This window comes from Clarias gariepinus, chromosome 18 (genome assembly GCF_024256425.1).
Source record: "Clarias gariepinus isolate MV-2021 ecotype Netherlands chromosome 18, CGAR_prim_01v2, whole genome shotgun sequence".
Lineage (NCBI taxonomy): Eukaryota > Metazoa > Chordata > Actinopteri > Siluriformes > Clariidae > Clarias > Clarias gariepinus.
In genome coordinates, this window is record NC_071117.1 from 5518917 (window position 1) to 5540100 (window position 21184).

At 40.8% G+C, this 21184-nt stretch overlaps 1 protein-coding gene across 1 annotated transcript in view; it reads right to left on the reverse strand.

Annotated features, from left to right (window-relative positions):
* The window catches only part of LOC128506995 (sialoadhesin-like), a 444701-nt gene that overhangs the window by 353173 nt on the left and 70344 nt on the right, over positions 1 to 21184 (reverse strand). Inside the window, exons 8-9 of the mRNA XM_053477610.1 lie at positions 13803 to 14060; positions 13467 to 13715 (exon numbers count right to left, since the gene is read on the reverse strand). Coding sequence (XP_053333585.1) covers positions 13467 to 13715; positions 13803 to 14060 — 507 coding nt within the window. The remainder of the gene's footprint in view (positions 1 to 13466; positions 13716 to 13802; positions 14061 to 21184) is intronic.

Below are 21184 nucleotides of genomic sequence, written 5' to 3' on the forward strand. Positions count from 1 at the left end.
TAAATAAAAGTTGAGTCTTATAAAGGCCATGTAGTCTTATATAGTTTTATTATATAGTTTTTGCACATTAATCTGACAACAGTTTTTTCAGCCTGTCACGGCATGCGCCCAAATCAATATCGCTCCTCGCTCACTAGTTAGGCGTCCTTCCCTTCAGACATGCGAAGCAGCGGGACCGCAGAATTACACATGACTGGTGAGCTATCGTTGCTAATGGTCCCGGGCTTGCACCCCGCGCTATAAAATACTCAGGGTTTGTTGGGTTAAAGTGGATTTTACTACGCTCTGTGTATGCAACACGCGTGCAACAACGCGGAAGTGCGGCATGCAAGTGGGGCAAATGGAACGCGCCCTGGGGACTTCAAAGGAGCGAGAGGTGGGAGGGGCCGGTCCAGCCATCCGCGGAGAGCAGAGTCAGCGCGAGCGGACGAATGGCCATTGCACTTACACCGCGTAGTAAAATCCACTGTAACCCAACAAACCCCAAGCATTTTATAGCGCAGGGTGCAAGCCCGGGATCATAATAAGCCGTGCCTTTATTCCGTCATGTCATGTGGGCATTATAAGATTTGTATTGAAAACTTCTAACTAAAAAGTGGCAGCTGGCACGCCTAAAAATAGACGCAGGTTATTTTTTTTATAGTCTAAATAAAAACCCTCCGCTTTAATTTCCTAAAGTCTAATCGGCGCTCAACTGCACGCATAGTTTTCCCGAGCGCAAGGAATTATTTTGTGCTAAATAATGTTTATGCAGTATAATAATTCCTATTAATCCTGGGTTGTTCTTTAAGTGTCACTATAGTGCTTTACAATGCCAGACAACATTCAAATACAAATTATTCACCCTCCCCAGGTGTGAATCGGCTGTTCTCACCTATACATTTAGAGAAACTGAAATGCACTTCTCCCCACTTTAAAAACCTCTTGAATCTGAGGCTCTTCTGGAGACTTTCAGTGATTTAAATTTGTGTAATTTTAATCTTCTGGATTCTAGATTCTAAAGTTAACATTGTTGCCTTTTTAATCCTTGGAATGGAAGAACTTGAGATTTTCCTTATAATAGCGTAAATTGCATTGTTTTTAATCAGTCTATACACAATAATCTTCTTTGGTATTTTTATTAAAAAAACGGGTATGGGGGCTATCTTGTTTTATTAATCCTTGTGCCTGGTTTAGGTTTGGTATTTAGTGCGCATCTGTTATATTACAACTAAATACCTTTTATTGGGGGTTAAGTGACTGATGTGCCTAACATTTTTCAGCTGAGCCTTTGTTTTACTGAATAATCAACCACCGCGACACCTCTCTCTCTCTCTCTCTCTCTCTCTCTCACACACACACACACACACACACAGAGCCGACCAAATCATTAGCACCTCCCTCCCCCAGCACAGCCATTTACTTTCTATCCATTTACTTACATCTGAACTGAGTCGTTTGGGTAACATGGGTCGAACCCCTTACAAATCATAACAGTCTACTGCATTTCATTCTTATAATAACGCAAAAACACAAGCGGGGCTGAAAGACCGACATCTGCTGACGCAGTAAAACGTCCTAACACTGTTTTAATTTTATGGTCATTTATTTCAGTTAATAAATCTACTATAAATTTAAAGAACACAAAAAATAAGATGACACAAAACCCTACACGCTTCTTTTCTAATTACAAGTGATAAAATCTAAAGGCTCACTGTGTTAACATTTATTGTGCTAAAATTTGAACCTAATAAGATTTGATTTAATTTGACATCTAGAACAGTGGCAGCTGAAACACCTAAAATAGATGCAGGATTATTTTTTATAATCTAAATAAAAATGATTTTTTAAAACGTGGGCTATTGTTATTTACTTGCAATATTTGTTAATTTAATTTAAATGGGGTTTGGTCTCCGGAATGTTGAGCATCAGGATCCTCTTCTTTACTTTCCTACGTAGAATCAGCACTTAATCACACGCATAAAGTTTTGTAAATTCGTTTAATGTTTAATAGTAAATAATGACCCCCGTTGCGCTGTACCACCGCTCGGAAAACCTTATGAAATACAAGTTAAAGACAATTATGATGATCTGCCACGGCTTGCGTCTGTGATAGGCGTGCGCCCAAATCTACTATCGCTACTCGCTTACTCCGTAGGCTTCCTGAATAGGCAGCAAACGGGACGGAGCCACCTATTCGTGCCGGCTGGCGATAATTAACGTTAATATGATCTCGGGCTTGTTCCGCATTATAAAAGCAAGGCGCAGAGTTTTGTCTGAGGTCTGGGAAGTACGTGATGTGATGGAGAATATGAAAGAAGCATGTCAGTGGGGCGATGTGACGCGCCCCAGGGACTTTAAACAAGGACACTAGAATTCCGCCCTTTGATCTCCGCGCTGAGGACAGCGCGACAAAGAGCTGCGCGAGCTCCCGCGGCATTTTCACTCACGCACCGCGCCCGCCCTCGCAGCCCCGCTGCCGAAGAGGAAAAGGCTGCGAGGACGTTTGTGTTAAGTTTTTTCCTCCGCGTGCTCAGTTCTGCCACTCCGTGCACCAACACTTATCGTCAGCTGTGTGCCCGCATGCCAGTGTGGCACAGCCCCCGGAACTGCACATGCACAACCTTTATCCCATTCTTTCCATTCTCCCTCCTACAACACTTTCCTTCCCCATTTTACCTAAATAAATTACCCTTTTCCCGTAAGACCTCGCCTCGTGTCCGTGCTTTATGGTGCCGCCCGTGCAACATGGTTCGAATCCGTTACAGATTATAACAGCCTACTGCATTTCATTCTTATAATAACGCAAAAACACAAGCAGGGCTGAATGACCAACATCAGCTGACGCAGTAGAACGTCCTGACAATGTTATAATTTTATGGTTATTTATTTCAGTTAATAAATCTACTACAAATTTAAAAAACACAAGATATAAGACGACACAAAACCCTACACGCATCTTTTCTAATTACACATGATAAAATCCAAAGGCTCACTGTATTAACATTTATTTTGTTTAAATTTGATCCTAATAAGATTTAATTTAATTTGAATTCTACATTTGTACTGTAATTTTAGTTCTGTAATTATAAATTTGTTTAACTACAATGTTTTACTTGATTTTATCCGCTACTACGTGCAGTTCTAAAACTCCGTGTCTCATTAATCCAGCAGAGAATGAACTAAGGCATGAGGCGTCAGTCTGTAGTTATATAGCGCCACTCAGCGGTAAAAGCCAGCAAACGTACAAAGCCAAACGGTACCGCCGAGCGCCGCGACGGTAGAACCTACATTCCGATTGAGTAACCACTGTAACCTCGGTCAGGTGACGTCATCTGATTAGATGCACCTGCAGGTTATAAATAGGAGTGAGCCGGCAACATTCCTCAGATTGATTGTCTGAACGGACGTCCGGTCACATAGGCAGTGCGGCATTGGGACGCAGCATCTCGTTCCCGCCTTTTCAGGGAACAGGGTTACAACAAAGTAACCCGAGACGTTCCCTTTCAAAGGCTACACTCGATGCTGCTTGAAAACGCTATGGGAACGAGAGTACCAACGTCGCCGCACTGTGAGTGTCTGGACCCCGCATTGTGTAGCGTGTGCGCACAAGGCTGAGAGGTCTCAGAACTATGTCTGGGAAGCTGACTCGAAGACTCATGAGCCCGGAGTGACAGGAACATCCAGACTATAAAATCTAATAAATGTGTGCGGAGAGGACCAGCCCGCCGCGTCACACACTTGTTGCAGGGGAATACCTCTTGCTAGTGCAATAGATGAAGCAATCCCCCTGGTTGAATGAGCCCTGATTCCTAGAGGCGAAATGAGCCCACGCGCCTCATAGGAGAGAGCAATAGCATCTCTCACCCAATGTGACATGGTCTGCGTAGTAGCGGCCGCCCCCCGGTTGCGGCCTCCATAGCAAATAAAGAGCTGCTCTGATCTACTCCACTGGCAGGTGCGGTGGACGTAAATCCGAAGAGCAGTAGGTGAAGTTTCTCCTGCTCCGAAGCTGTAAAGGCGGAGGACAGAAGGCTTCAAGAACAACAGGGTGCATGTTTGAAAATGGAACTTTCGGAAGATAGTTCGGGTGAGGATGCTGAATGGCCTTGACTAGCCCAGGGGCAAAGTCCAGGCAGAATGGGGAGACTGACAAGGCGCGCAGATCCCCAATCCTCTTGAGAAAGGTAATGGCCATAAGAAAAACCATCTTAAGAGTCAGAAGCCTGTCAGGTGCTGACTCTAGCGGTTCGAAAGGAGTGTCAATTAGACCTTCAAGCACGATAGATAAATCCCATGAAGGGGTCGTGGCTCTAGTGCGTGGCCTCAACCGTTTAGCTCCACGAATAAAACGGGCAACTAAAGGGTGTTTTCCCACAGTAATCCCCTCGATTGGAACGTGGCAGGCTGAGATAGCGGCCACGTACGTCCTAAGGGTACTAGGGCACAAGCCTGAGGACAACTTATCTTGCAGGAACTTTAGCACTGAAACAATTTGGCAGTGGACTGAGTCTACCTGCTTCGTCATGCACCAACTTTCGAAAACATTCCATTTGAGGGCATAAGCTTTCCTAGTGAAGGGAGCTCTAGCGGCTAGAATAGTGTCAATAACGCTGGCTGGGAGACCAGCTTGACTTAGTTGGTCCCGTTCAGGGGCCAAACGTGAAGGTTCCAAAGCTCCGGTCGGGGATAAAATATTGTCCCCTGCGCCTGAGACAGAAGAACCCCTTCTCACTGGAATCATTCAAGGTGAGCCATCGAGGAGAGAGAACCATACTCTGGCCGGCCAACGGGGCGCTATCAGTAAGAGGCGCAAACCGTGTTGACGGACCCTCGCCAGGACTCCCGGGAGCAGAGATATTGGCAGAAACGCATAAAGGCGTAAATTGGGCCACGTATGGGGTCCAGACCCAGGGGAGCTGGATGAGTCAGAGAGTAGTAAAGAGGACATTGTGCTGTCTCTTGGGAGGCAAAGAGGTCCACCTCTGCTGTAAAGAATCTTTCCCAGATTTGGCTGACTATGTCGGGGTGGAGTTCCCATTCCCCATGTGTCACAGCTTGTCTGGACAGTAAATCTGCTCCCACATTCATGTGCCCTGGAATGTAAATCGCCCTGAGGGACAGGAACTTGTCCTGTGCCCAGAGCAGAACCTGATGCGCTAGCTCGTTCTAGCGGCGCGAGTGCAGTCCGCCCTGGCAATTTATGTAGGAGACTACCGATGTATTGTCCACCCGCACTAGAACATGGTAGCCTCTCAGCTGCTGGAGGAAGTGCTGTAGGGCCAAAAATAGAGCCATCATTTCGAGGCAATTGATGTGCCATGCGAGAAGATGACCTCTCCAGCGCCCTTGAGCTGGACGGCCATCCAAGACCGCACCCCAGCCGGTAAGGGAAGCGTCTGTCGCTAGCATTTTGCGACTACAAGACGGACCTAGAGTGGGACCCAAGGTGAGAAACTGAGGTCTGAACCACATAGAAAGGGTACGACGTCCTTTGAGCAAAACCCTTATTCGCCTTCGAGGATTGGCCCTTGTATGAAATCCCCTGGCTCTTAGCCACAACTGAAAAGCTCTCATGTGCAGAAGGCCCAAAGGTATCACCGTGGATGCAGCTGCCATGAGGCCTAAACATTTTTGAAAGTGATAAATAGTCACTTCCTGGTCTAGTCTGATTTCCTTGAGGGCGCTGAGGATGGATTCGACACGAGCGGGAGACAATTGTGCCCGCATAGTGATCGAATCCCATCTGACACCCAAGTATGTTGTCCTCTGAGCCGGAACGAGAACGCTTTTGGTAGCGTTGAGTCTCAATCCCAGCAAATGGAGATGAGCTAGGACGACATCGCGATGTCGGAGTGCTAGCTGCTGAGACTGGGCCAGGATTAGCCAGTCGTCTATGTAATTGAGAATACGGATGCCCTGGAGTCGCAAGGGAGCCAGGACAGCATCCATACATTTTGTATATGTGCGGGGTGACAGAGCTAGACCGAATGGAAGGACCTGATACTGGTAAGCTTCTCCCCCGAAAGCGAACCTCAGGAACTTCCTGTGTTGTGGCAAAACTTTTATGTAGAAGTATGCGTCCTTTAAATCTATCGTCACAAATCAATCTTCTGGTTGGATTTGCGAGACAATCATATTGATGGTTAACATCTTGAATCTGTACTTTTTGAGATAGCGGTTCAACCCGCGAAGATCCAAAATCGGACGCAGCCCCCCGCCTTTCTTGGGAACCAGAAAGTAGCGACTGTAGTAGCCTGACTCCCTGTCTGGAGGAGGAACCTGTTCTATGGCTCCCTTCTCCAGCAACGCCTGGAGTTCGGAGTTTAGCAGATGCGCTCTCTCCGGTATCACGGAAGTGTAGACCACGCCGTTGAAACGCGGAGGGTGATGAGCAAACTGAATCCTGTAGCCTTTCTCTACAGTCTTTAGCACCCAGGGAGATATGCCTGGCAGTAGCTTCCACGCTGCCAGTTTCTCCGAAAGGGGTACAAGTTTTAGCGCGTGGGGGGGTGTTAGTGGTTCGGCATCCTGGAATATAGCAGGATAAAACCGAGGCACTAACATATCTCTGGAGGTCGGTGGGGTCCGAAACACCAGAGGCGGCGGAAACTGAACGTTGAGTGCCGTTCCCCGGGGGAGATCACCCCCACAGTCCTGGGCACGTAGGCTTTCAGGACTTAGTCTTTGAAAAGAAGACAGTGCGGCGATCTGATCTTTTGGAGGCAGCCTGTGAGGGGCGACGAGCCGTACCCCAGTCCTTACGGGGGGGGGGGGCCCGGCTGCTAACGCTCTCTTTCTGTGCCTCTCACCTGGTGAGATTCAGATCTGGTCGAGGCTGGGTTGCCGAGGGCCTCGACTCTTGAGCACGGCGTTGGGAGAAATTTCCCAAAAGCCTGTTCATACAGTTTAGCTTCTCGGAACCTAGTGGCGACGGAATTCACAGCGTCGCCAAATAGGCCGGAAGGTGAGACAGGGGCATTAAGGAGGAATCTTCGATCCTTGTCCTTGATGCCTGTCAGGTTTAACCACAGGTGCCTTTCAGCGGTCACCAAGGAGACCATGGAACGGCCGATTGCACGGGCTGTCTGTTTAGTCGCACGCAGGGATAAATCAGTAGCGCGGCGTAATTCATTGAATGCGTCATGATTCAGTGTGCCGCTCGTGCTCAAATTTTTCAGCAGATCAGCCTGATACGCCTGCAAAACCGCCATGGTGTGCAAGAAAGCGCCGGCCTGACCTGCTGCTTGGAACGCTTTCCCTACCAGGGTAGAAGAAGTTCTACACGGCTTGGAGGGAAGTGTTGGTTTCTTTAATGAGGATGATGTTCCAGGAGAGAAATAGCCCGCAAGCGTCTCTTCTATCTGGGGCATCACCACATAACCTCGTGCTTTTGAATCAACGGTGTTCGAATAAAACGAAGTCGATGGTACAAAAATACGGGAAGAAAAAGGATTTCTCCAAGAACGAGATAACTCGTTGTGGAGCTCATCAAAAAATGGGAGAGAGCGGTGTTTTGGCTCCATCTCCTGGCCACCCGACAGAAATCTGTCATCCAATTTAGATTGTTTTGGGTGAGCCTGCTCCTGTGGCCAGTCAATATGCAGTCGTTCGACTGCACGCAATATAACTTCGAGCAATTTCTCATATTCTCTCTTATCTTTTGAGGAGCGTTCTGAGGAAGCAACTTCCATTTCCACAAAAGCAGGAGAACGAGTCTCTTAAACACACCCGCGAGAAGCACCGGAGTGCACTCGTGAAGTGGAAGGAGAGACATCGGGATCGGGGTAGAGGGCGAGAGAAAGGAGGGACTCCGTCTCTCGCTCCTCGGCCAGATCTGCTTGTGATCCCCATAAGTGCATAAGTTCCCTAAAGAACGTGAGACGCGCGAAGCAGCTTCATGGGGAGAAGATCACAGTGCTCACACTCTCCATTAAGCCCTTCAAGAGCGTGCTTTTCACTCAAACATTCGAAGCAGAATGTGTGCATATCGCCCTCCAAAAGGAAATTTTCACAAGGAGGGGGACATCTAGTTCTAAACTCCTCCATACTATCTGGTGAGTTTTATGAGATTTAATTCTGCTTATTTTGTATTTTTGTTATGCTTGCTGACACACACGCGCACAATGCGGTGAAGAAAAAGATCTGAGGAATGTTGCCGGCTCACTCCTATTTATAACCTGCAGGTGCATCTAATCAGATGACGTCACCTGACCGAGGTTATATAAGCCAAAATTTGGTGTGTTTGGTACACACATGCTTCACAACCGGCAACACGAAAAGATATTTCCATAGCGTTTTCACGCAGCATCGAGTGTAGCCTTTAAAAGGGAACACAGCGTGGCATACAGGACAAGACAGGTTGAGCAGGTTAGAGTGCAAAATAAAATATCATATGCAGAGGCCGTTAGACTGGTAAATCACAGAGAGGAAAGAGTAGCAAATGAAACAAGTGAGAAGCCGAATAATAGTCAACAAGAGCAGCTAAGAGAGGGTAAAGTTATGATTGATCTAAAGAAATTAATTGTTTTTATAGCAGGTGTCATCAATGCTACAACTGAGACAAAGTCAAAACGGAAAGGATACAAATAATAGTAAAGGCAGCAGTGAACCATCTTAACCTGAATGATTTGACCTGGGAAGAGGTGAAAAATGAATTGAGTGCCCAGGCCAGTCAGGAAGCCTCATTTGTTGGATGATATTATGGTTCTCATTCTTCTATGGAATGCAAGAAGTCTGGTAGCAAATGGGCAGGAATTTAAATATTTTATTAGTTTGCTACCAACTACACCTGACATAATCTGCATACAAGAAACATGGCTATCACAGAAATGAGATTTTAGTATAAGTAATTATGTTAGTGTAAGGAGTGATAGGGAAGAAGGTGTAGGGGGTGGCTGTGCTACATTTATCAAAAAGAATATTCCATTCCAAGCTATATCAAAAGGAAGGGAGGAAGAGTATATTATAACTAAAATATGGACTAAGCAAGAGAAGTTTTCAGTGGTAAATTATTATAACCCATGTAGAAGATTAGATAGGGATAAATTAAAGCAGATTGTTGAACTAGCTGGGGACCACATTGTTGTATGTGGAGATTTTAATGCACATAGTTCATTATGGGGTGGGGGAAAAACAGATGTAAATGGTCGAATAATTGAACAGTTTATGGACAAGTTTGATCTGGTATGCATTAACGATGGTAGAAGCACAAGAATAGACGTGCACACAGGTAAAAGCTCAGCACTTGATCTAACACTGGTATCAAAAGAGGTGGCAGGTATCTGTGAGTGGAAGGTATGGAAGGAGTCTACTATGGGCAGTGATCATTTTCCTGTTTTATGTAACTTATATGTAAGGAAAGTTGAGAGGGAAGAAGAAAAAGAGGAAAAATGGATATTTAATAAGGCTAAGTGGGGTGAATTTGAATATGTATGTGAGGTGGCAAGTAGTGAAATTAACCTAAGCCAGGATATTGATGAAATTGATAAAAAATTTCAAGAAGTAGTACTTAGTGTGGCTAACTTCCACTAAAAAAGTGGAAGACAGAATAAGGTCTATGCATAATTCCTTTATAGCTGCTTATACGGATGGATCAAAAGATCCTAAGAGTGGTTTTACTGGTTTGGCATTCACTATTCCAGAACTAAAGATAAATGTTAAGGAAAGAACCTCTGATCATCTGACAGTATTTACTGTGGAAATGTTAGCCATATTAAGGGTATTACAGTGGGCAGAGAAAAACAAAATTAACAAGTCTTCAGTCTTTATCGTTCAATAACGAACCAGATATTGTTTATGAAATATATGAAACTGTATACAGACTGCAACATAGCAATGCAGCGGCCAGATTCTTGTGGATTCCGGCTCATAGGGGGATCGATGGAAATGAAACAGCAGATATGTTGGCTAAGCAAGCTTTGAAACTTAATAGAAGTATGGAAGTGGCAGTAAGTAAAGCTGAAGTTAAAGCAAAAATAAAGAATAATATTATGAAGACATGGCAGAGACAATGCGAGGAAGGGAAGAAAGGGCGACATCTATACAATATTATGCAAGAAGTAGGGAAAATTAAACCTACAGGTCGATGTACTAGAGAAAGTAGCATCATCTCGAGATCATCTGGAGATTAGGACATACAAGATTAAATAAAACTATGTACTTATTGAAAAAGCACCCTTCAGGTATGTGTGATTGTGGAAGGAGAGAGGAATTAGCAGAACATGTGATTAGTGAATGTGTCAAATATGAAAATCAAAGGAAAAAAATAAAAGAGCAATTAAAGAAGTTTGGGGAAAACATGTTGAACCTTAAAAATCTCTTTAAAATTGGAGAGCAGATAATTGGAGCTTTGTTTATGTTTAATGAAAAGGATTTAATCAATCAATTATTATAAAGATAGAAGGAAGATAAAGTAAAGTTTTTTTTTTTTTTTCTGGCCCACACTCCAGCACAGTAGGTGGCGGAAATGCACCTTAAATGCCGGTTGCCACCCGCCAATAAAAAAAAGACGAAGAAGAAGAAGAAGCCGAGAGAAAAAAAAGGAGAGAAAGAAACCAAAATACTGTAGCATGACAGTTCATGTTTACACAACATAAAATAAATAAGTCAGAGGACGTAACAAAGCAATAAAGTTTTTTAAAGTAATGTTTATGTGTTTTAATTGACAGAGTAGCGTTAGGCCAACCTGTTTTTTATAGAAAAAACAATCACTTTAACAAACTACATCAATGGGAGACAACTTATCTTTTTGAGTAGATGAAAAGTTGAGCTAAGGCAACCATAGTTGATAATATAATTAATTGAGCCCACAACCAATACAACTTGATCTGACTTAAATATTTGAATTACAAGTTGAGACAACTTAAGATTTTGAACTGGATACACAATGCGTCAACTAAACATCAATGTGAAATATTTAGTTTGGCCAGCAAATTTTTATAAAAATTGAGTAAACCTAAAAAAGCTGTGCAACTTGTTAATAAACGTTTTTTTATGTTGAGGAGCCTGTTTTTTATTTTTTATTTCTTTACAGTGTATGATGTATCAGCTGACTGATACATTATATTTTGTCTTATTAACAGTAAAGATGCAGCTTTGAAATAACAACACAGTCGACAGTGTCGGAAATATAAAATCAAACTCATCATACATTTCTCCAACACGTGAAATCAACAAAAATAACAAACTGCATTCATGTCGTGGTCATCGTCCATTGGGGGCACACACTAAAATAATTATATTTATTTTTACACTGTATAATTTATATTAAATTATTTGAGCTCACACAACTGTTTTTTAAGATCTCTGTTAAATGCAACACTTAATCACTTCATTAACACGGCGTATCCCAGTGTTTAACACTCCTCAGGCAGCAAACTGACAGGTGGCACTGATGCTTTCACAAGCTACCTCCACTCACTTATTATGTTTAGAGGTAAGAGTAGGGCAGACTTTTCTTTAATTATTTCTTTACATGTTACTTCCTCCTCCACAATAAATGCTCTCATCCTCTCTCCAGTCTCACTTTCTGTTCTAAATCATGTTGATCAGATTATTACAGCTCTATTATAGGGGCTTTAAACAGTTGTGATTGGAGCAGTGTGATTAGGATGATGTCATACACCGAGTCACACATCTATAAGTTTTGTCTGTGTGTATGAAGCTTCCACACAACTGCTTCTGATTTCTCCATTTTGCTTTTCCACTGTTTAAACTACAAAAACCTCTAAAAACTACAACACCCACTATAACATGCAGCTTACTGTACGGCTATCAGTGTCGTAAAAAGTGATGTCACACGTTTTCCTCAGTGCAGTCCTACTCCTCGCTGAAAGTAAGAGTAAGAAACGTCATAAAGAACTTTTATATTCCACTCTAAGGTAGGAATATTTTCAGTCCTGATTAACTTTGAGCGTGATTCCTTTGAGTGATTCCGAGATGCCTAATAAAAACGAATTTTAATAGAATATATATTTACAATATAATTATAATTCAGTTAGATTATAATTATCCAATTTTTACAAAAAAGCATATTCTTGTGTAAACACTCACTCCAAGTGTGTAATACACATCATCAGATGTCCGGGCTGTGGGGTCGAGAGCTGCGTACGTGTCGTCTTTATCACTCAGCCTAGCGTTCTGCAGAGAGGAGGGGTGGAGAACATGAGCAGGTTCTGCAGAAGATCTTTACTGTAAGAGTTTATTATAAACAAAACACACACCTGATGGACATTTCTGTAATAACTTACCTGATAGTCTCTTCCATCTGCTCACACAAAGTCAAATATTTATCCATCGTAAGCATCTTCAGAGTAATTAGTGATGAATTTATCAGCAAAAATGAAGAGACAAATGTGATAAAGAACAGTTGAAAATGTTTATTAATTTTGTCATATTATTACTCTCTGACACACAAGATCATCTATAACAAAACATTACATTTGAATTAGTGATGTGTCTGTGGTGAACGATACTGCTCTTAGATCTGCTCGTTGAATGGAACAACCAGAGTCGGCTCCTGTCTGAGAGACACTTTTTTTTTTTTTTCTCTTCTTCCTTCTTTTTAAGCCACACGTGATTGTTCAACTAGATGTCATGGTGTGTTGAATGAATGTGGAATTAATGTGGAATTAATTAATGCATAAATAAATGTATTTGAAAATAAATAAATAAATAATAGTTAAATTATTAAATACGTAGATAAGTAAATTAATTAATAGATACTGTAGGACAAAAACAGACAAAATCTAAACAGAATGAATAATTTTAGAAAAATAAGTAATTTGTTAAATGAATAAAAACATTTTATGTTTTGATTTTTTTTTTTTTTTTTGCCATTTTTGTCTTGTGCATTTATTTATTTTGGAATTGGTGTGCACATTTATTATGATTATTATTTTGATGATGATGATTATTATTATTATTATTATTATTATTATTATTATTTAAAAAAAAGAATAAGAATCATCATCATCATCATCATCATCATGATAAATTAAATACTTTTCAGCCATGCAAACATTTCCCTGTAATGTTTAGTTTATTTTTTCCTTTCATTAAAACTCAACTAACATGTAAGTGATAAAGTGCATATTTAAATTACCCTAAAATCATACCATAAAGTGAAGCTTTATTTATCTTTGGTGCAAAAACTATGAAATATTTAGGTACAGACTTTTGCTAAATGAAATGAATCTACACTGATATAACCAACACAAATATCTCCCAAAACTGAAAAGTCAAACTGCTGAAATATTCTCACCTCAGCCTGAAGAGAGAAGAGAGAAGAGCTCCAAGACCAAAACATCCAACTCCAACAGCTACATGAGAAATCACAGAACCACTTCCTAGCACACACACACACACACACACACGCACACACACACACACACACACACAGACAGATATTATTTAGAAGTTCCTCCACTCTGGGTGATATCTAACAGAGCAGTGATCATCCAGGACTAAATCATCATCGCTCTCACCATGTAAAGTGACAGACACTGCAGCTGATCTCTCAGAGCCGTGTTTATTCTGAGTCTCGCAGTAGTACTGTCCACTCTGTAGAGCTCTGTAACTCTGTCCAGATCCTACAGATGAGAATTCATTCACCTTAAACCAGGTGTAGATCTCCAAAGGTGGGTTAGCATCACTGCTGCAGGTCAGAGTCACTGAACTGTCCTCCACTATCTCACCAGAGGGACTGATAGACACTGAGACATTCTTTGGGCGATCTAAAGAGGACAAAAATGTTGCACTTTAAGAGAAAATCTATTAACTTTTATCTGTTATTGGCTTTAAAATATTCATCACTAACTTACACAGAACATTCAGAGTTACACTGCTGGAGTTCTGATGTCCGACTTCATTACTGCACTTGCACTTGTACTCTCCACTGTCCTCAGAGCTGATGTTGGAGATGGTGTAGGTCTTTCCTTTTCCTATTGATGTCTTCTCCTTAAACCAGGTGTAGATCTCCACAGGTGGGTTAGCATCACTGCTGCAGGTCAGAGTCTCTGAACTGTCCTCCACTATCTCACCAGAGGGACTGATGGACACTGAGACATTCTTTGGAGAATCTAGAAAGTTCCATAGTAAGTTTAAAGAAAGAAATTAATAGCCATAAGAACTATGTGTCATTATTTATTTATTTATTTATTTATTCATCTCTTTTATAAAACACACTTCTTTGCCATTAAACTTTATGATTTTGAGAATATGTTTATACAGTAATAATTCTGGAACTCCTTCATGTTAGGTCTGTATGTGTTTGTTTATAGTTAATGTTGTTTTTACTCTCTTTAATTACACCTACAATTTAACATTTATTCCTGTACAATATATAAGAAGACGGTAAATAAATCTCACATCTGACTCTGAGTGTGTGAGCAGGAGAGGGGAGATGTTCATATCCTCTTACAGCACAGCTATAACTGCCTGCATCCTCACTGCTGACATTCTGCAGGTGGACTTTATTGCTCTTGATGGTGTTTGTGGTTAAATCACGGCTGTTTTTGTACCAGATGAATGTTGGATCAGTCAGACTGCAGGTGGTTTTACAGATCAGAACGGCTGATTGTCCCTCTGTCACTTCTGCAGGAGCGATCACCTGAAGATCTTAAACACAGAGAGACACATTACATCAGGAAAACTGTACTGAGGCCAGTAAGGCATGAACTTTTACACTCTGCTCTCTTAAAGTGTTTATCTGTCTAGTTATTCTATTCTTTCTGGGGTTTTTTTCAGTGTTAACAAACATTTCGTATCTGAAAGCTAGCCTTTTTTAACCCTGATCACCTATTGTTCAATTTATTTTTCTAAGAACACGTTAGAGAGAAAAAACTACTCTTCATGATCCTCCAGTGTCTATAGCGATATTATGGCCTGAGTGATATATGTATAAAATAAGGTGATTTTATTACTGCAGGTGGTGTTACACACTATAACTGTTTTGTTTCCCTCCACCACCTTCTCAGGAATCTCTACTCTAAGCTCTGAGAGATCAGGAGATTCAGAACGAGTACATTTAGTACAAATAAATAATAATTCAGCTTGTGATTCTTCTAGAACATTTGTAGAAAAAAAACAATGAAAGGTATTAGATAAATTTAGATTTAGTGCACTTTTAAAAAAAATCAGTAACACAACACTGCATTATTTAAGTGATTATGTACAGTAAACAGTAACGCTGTTATTCATTATTAATTTCCATAAATCATTGTGATCTACATTACCTGTGACAGTGAGTCTCACTCCTGGATAAAAAAGGTATTTATCTTTAGGTTTCTGTCCTAGGACTTTAATGCAGTATTCATGTTCATCTGTTTTCTTCACATCACTCAGTCTGAGGGAGAAGTGTTTCTGTTTATCTCCTAAATACTCCACTCTGCCTGAGTAACCTGATACAGTACTCAGATCAGCTGACTCTTTACCCCTAACTGTCTTTGTTACCCAAAATGCCTTAGTCACTGTAAAATCTGCTGGGTGTGTGTACGAGCCGTTCATAAACACTGTAGATCCTTTTGAAGCACAGAGATGTTCCTGACTGTATGTCACACTCCATTTATTCCCAAGAGCTCCTGAAACATGACACATGAAAGAGGTTATTAGAGGTCATTATCCTGAGCCCCATAAAACACTGAGTTAGTTACAGCTTCACTTCTCTCTTCTGGAACTCTGGGTTGGCAAAATGTGCAAATGAGCACATTTATATATATATATATATATATATATATATATATATATATATATATATATATATAGATATATATACACACACACACACACACACACACACACACACACACAGTGGAACCTTGGATAACGAGCATAATTCGTTCTGGAAGCGGCTTCATATTTTCAAACACTAGTAAATCAAAGCAAGTTTCCCTATGGGAAAAATGCAAACTAATTAACCTTCACTTTACCTATAAAAAAGAGTAAAAATAAATCCTGACAGATAATTGTTTCTGTTTACACAGCCGCCGTGTGTGTGTGTGTGTGTGTGTGTGTGTGTGTGTGTGAAGCTAAAGTAAGAGGGGCAGTGGAATGAGACACTTCACTCTTCTACTTCTCGTCTTATACAGTAACACTTCCTGCTCTCTTATTTGAGTTTTACACACACACACACCTGAACAAAAACACTGTTTTATCGAGAAAATGAACATAAAATCTCTCTAATAACACACGAGTGAGCGCATATTAACAATCACTACTGTCAATCATTTAATGTCAGGTAAAAATAAAACAAATTAACCTGCACTTTACCTTTAAAAAGAATCACGACAGAGCAGTGTGTGTGTGTGTGTGTGTGTGTCAAGGCAAAAGGAGGTAAATGGGCACAGTGTCCAATGATGCGTGCGCACATAGACACAAAGTGCAGGCTGAGACACAGAGAGAAAAATAGTTTTTAACCTCTCTAATGAGACTTTCTTTTGCTTTACACCTGCGCTGTACACACACGTATACAAACACAAAATAAAATATGTTTTACACGCACACACATGGTCACAAAGTTATGGGAAACAGTACACATGTGCACAGATGTTGATTATATCAGTAAGATACGCACACTAAGACCCAGCAGGGGAGACAATTACCCACAATTCCACAGCGCAAGAGAGAGAAAAAAGCGCCCAGTTGTGATAACGTGATACTCGGCGTCAAAACAAGAAGTGTGATACATAATACTCCGTACTCGCAAACCAAGACTTTTTGTTTTTTAAAAAGAATAAAGTCAAAATTTCTTAAAAATCTTTGCTCATCTTGTGGAAACACACGGAAACCGCGTTACTTGCAATCCGAGGTTCCACTGTATATGTGTGTGTGTGTGTGTGTGTGTGTGTCCAAAACACAAGTAATCTTTCCCTGTGTTAACACTGACATGACATTGACATTTACTTACCAAATCTAAATACAGCACTTCGTTAGATATTAATATAGAAATGTCAGGAAATTAAAAGTAAACTGTCGTCCACTGATCAGATATTTCATAAACTGTTCAGATCAAAACACTGCTATAAAACTACAGATTTATACATACGGCAATAAAACATTTCAACAAATAATAGTGGTTTAATACTTCTATAAAGTCATTCTTCTATAAAGTTTCTAAATGCAAATAAAACATAAACTTAGATTATAACAAGTAATAACAAAAGTGACTTTTTTATACATGACTATGTGAGGAGATTTTATTAATGTAATGAGTCTCCAGTTTCAGCACTTTCTAACAGTCAGAGGTTTTTTTATTTCATACATAACAATCAGACTGAATTCTATAAATATTAGGAACACATTTTAAACATTTACAGAAATATTAATTAATTACAATAACTAACATTTTATCAGCTACAAATAAAACCCTGATGATGAATTCATTAATCCCAGCTCTATTCACTGTAACTACTGCATGGAAATATGGGCTCGTCATTCACTGATTTATATATTAATTAAATTGTCATTATTATAATCTTGAAATATTTTTTTTCACATATCTAAAGAATGTTAAATAAAATACAAAAGTCATGAGCATTTTACAAACTAGGTGTCTGTAAAATACCAAATTATTAGTTTTAAACCTTTCAGTCATCTGTTTCTATGTACAGAATGTGATTTATTCTCATAATTAAGAATGTTTGTATTATTTTTAAATGCTCCTGAACAGAGACCCCTAGTGGTGGTAAAGTGTAATCACTACCTGAACAGTTAAACAGTTAGAGTTGAGTAACACACATTATATCCAGTACAGATAATAATACACTGATCAGCCATAACATTATGACCACCTGCCTAATATTGAGTAGTTTCTCCTTTTGCCACCATAACAGAGATACACTGTGTGTTCTGATACCTTTATATCACAACCAGCATTAACACTTTCATCAGTTTCATCTTCAGACAAACAAATAAATAATCTGTAAGTTGCTCTGGGTGTTTGTTTAACACGGCACATGTAATTAAATGTGTTCAATTAAACAGACTAGAGTAAATAATCCACTCTGTACATGTTCATTACAGTTAGCCCACAGTGTTACTTCATATAGTTCTGTGGTGCTTTTGCACTTAGTTTCAATACATGTGTACCACGTAGAACACAATGTCACACACACACACACACACACACACACACACACACACACACACACACTGCCCCAAAGTGATTTTCAGTATGGGCCAATTGTCAAAAGACAGGAACGACTACTAAAGAGAGGGAACGATACTACCGGCTGTTCTTCTGTCATGTGACTCCCATAGACACTATGCAGTGCAACAGATTCAAAAGAACGAACGACTCGGACCAGAAGATATGAGAGTTGGGGGTCTGTTTATGGAAAATGTAACATTTTATTTTATTTTTGATCAACAGAACAAAATGAACCAAATGGCTCAAAAGAAGATCTGTTTATTTTGAAGAACTGAGTCACTAAAGAGCTGAAAGAATTATTGGCACTCACCTGCCCACGCTGCATGAACTGTATACATACAGAGTGAGGAAAAGTGCTTGGAATATCACTTTGGTCCCCTCACACCCAAGCCACCTTCTATTTAAACCTCTGCCATCAGGTCGACGCTATAGAGCACCAGGACAGTCAGGCACAAAAACAGTTTTTTTCCCCAGGCAATCTACCTCATGAACAGTCAAACAACATTCTAACTGTCAATAAATATTTGTGCAATATGGTGTACAATACCACTGTGCAATATACTGTACAATACCACAGATTTCAGATATTTATGTAACTCATTTAAAAGTATCTCACACCCTACTCCATTTGATGTCAACATTTTATTATATATATATATATATACTCACCTAAAGTATTATTAGGGACACCTGTTCAATTTCTCATTAATGCAATTATCTAATCAACCAATCACATGGCAGTTGCTTCAATGCATTTAGGGGTGTGGTCCTGGTCAAGACAATCTCCTGAACTCCAAAATGAATGTCAGAATGGGTAAGGAAGGTGATTTAAGCAATTTTGAGCGTGGCATGGTTGTTGGTGCCAGACGGGCCGGTCTGACTATTTCACAATCTGCTCAGTTACTGGGATTTTCACGCACAAATATTTCTAGGGTTTACAAAGAATGTTGTGAAAAGGAAAAAACATCCAGTATGCGGCAGTCCTGTGGGCGAAAATGCATTTGTGAAGCCACAACACGCACAACCTTGAGGTGGATGGGCTACAACAGCAGAAGACCCCACCGGGTACCACTCATCTCCACTACAAATAGGAAAAAGAGGCTACAATTTGCACGAGCTCACCAAAATTGGACAGTTGAAGAATGGAAAAATGTTGCCTGGTCTGATGAGTCTCGATTTCTGTTGAGACATTCAAATGGTAGAGTCAGAATTTGGCGTAAACAGAATGAGAACATGGATCCATCATGTATTTTTACCATGGTGCAGGCTGCTGGTGGTGGTGTAATGGTGTGGAAGATGTTTTTTTGGCACACTTTAGGCCCCTTAGTGCCAATTGGGCATCGTTTAAATGCCACGGCCTACCTGAGCATTGTTTTTGACCATTTTTTATCCCTTTATGACCACTCACTCTACACATACGACTGCACGGCCACTAGCAGCTCCAACATCGTTGTGAAGTTTGCGGACAACACAACAGTGGTGGGTCTTATCACCAACAGGTGATGAGACGACATACAGGGAGGAGGTCAGTGCCCTGACACTTTGGTGCCAGGAGAATCATCTCTCCCTCAATGTCGGAAAGACCAAAAGTTGATAGTGGACTTCCGGAGGTGTAGAGGTGCATTTCCCCATCATCATCAACGGCGCTGCTGTGGAGAGAGTGAGCAGCTTCCGTTTCCTGGGTGTTCACATAGCAGAGGATCTCACATGGTCAGTTCATACTGACAAAACAGTGAAGAAGGCGCAGCAGCGACTCTTCTTTCTCAGGAGAATAAAGAGATTTGGCATGAGCCCCCGCATACTCAGGACCTTCTACCGCTGTGCCATCGAGAGCATCCTCACTGGATCCATCACAACCTGGTACGGCAACGTCACCGCTTACAACCGCAGAGCTCTGCAGAGAGTGGTGCGGTGTTCCGAAAGGATAATTGGAGGTGAGCTTCCCTCCCTCCAGGACATCTACAGGAAGCGGTGCCTGAGGAAAGTGAGGAGGATCATCAAAGACTCCAGTCACCCCAGTAACCACCTATTTAAACTGCTCCCGTCAGGCAGGAGGTATGGAAGCATCCGGTTCCGAACCAGCAGGCTAAGAGACAGCTTCTATCATCAGGCCATCAGACTGCTGAACACTGACCAATAGGTCTCCATAGACACTACACTGTCACTTTCACACTGTCACTTTATAGTCACTAAGCCACTTTATGCACTCCATACTGCACATAATTGCCTTTTTGCACAACATTCATTGCGGACATTCCTTATACATTTATACACAAGTAGACACACTCTCACAATCGTGTGTGTATGGGTATATACATGTTGGCATATGTGTGTATGTGTATATGTATATATATATGTATATATATGTATGTGTATATTTATGTGTATATATATATATATATATATATATATATATATAGAGAGAGAGAGAGAGAGAGAGAGATGTGTATATGTGTGTATATTCTGTATGTGTATATATGTATACTTGTACTCACTTTTTTTTATAATACTTGCACAATATTTATACTACTGTATTATTCATATTTATATTTATTCTTATAATTGTACACCACTATTGCTTGTGTAGCTTGCACATAAGAATTTCAGTCACATGTACGGTACCAGTGTACCAGTAACGTGATGTGACAATAAGCGACTTGACTTGACTTGACTTGACCATGTACCCATTCTCTGATGGCTACTTCCAGCAGGATAATGCACCATGTCACAAAGCTCGAATCATTTCAAATTGGTTTCTTGAACATGACAATGAGTTGACTGTACTAAAATGTCCCCCACAGTCACCAGATCTCAACCCAATAGAGCATCTTTAGGATGTGCTGGAAGGGGAGCTTAGGGCCTTGGATGTGCATCCCACAAATCTCCATAAACTGCAAGATGCTATCCTATCAATATGGGCCAACATTTCTAAAGAATGCTTTCAGCACCTTGTTGTTATATATATATATATATATATATATATATATATATATATTTTTTTTTTTTTTTTTTTTTTTTTTTTTGTCGTGCTGTTTTGTCTTGTCATTTGTTATTTGT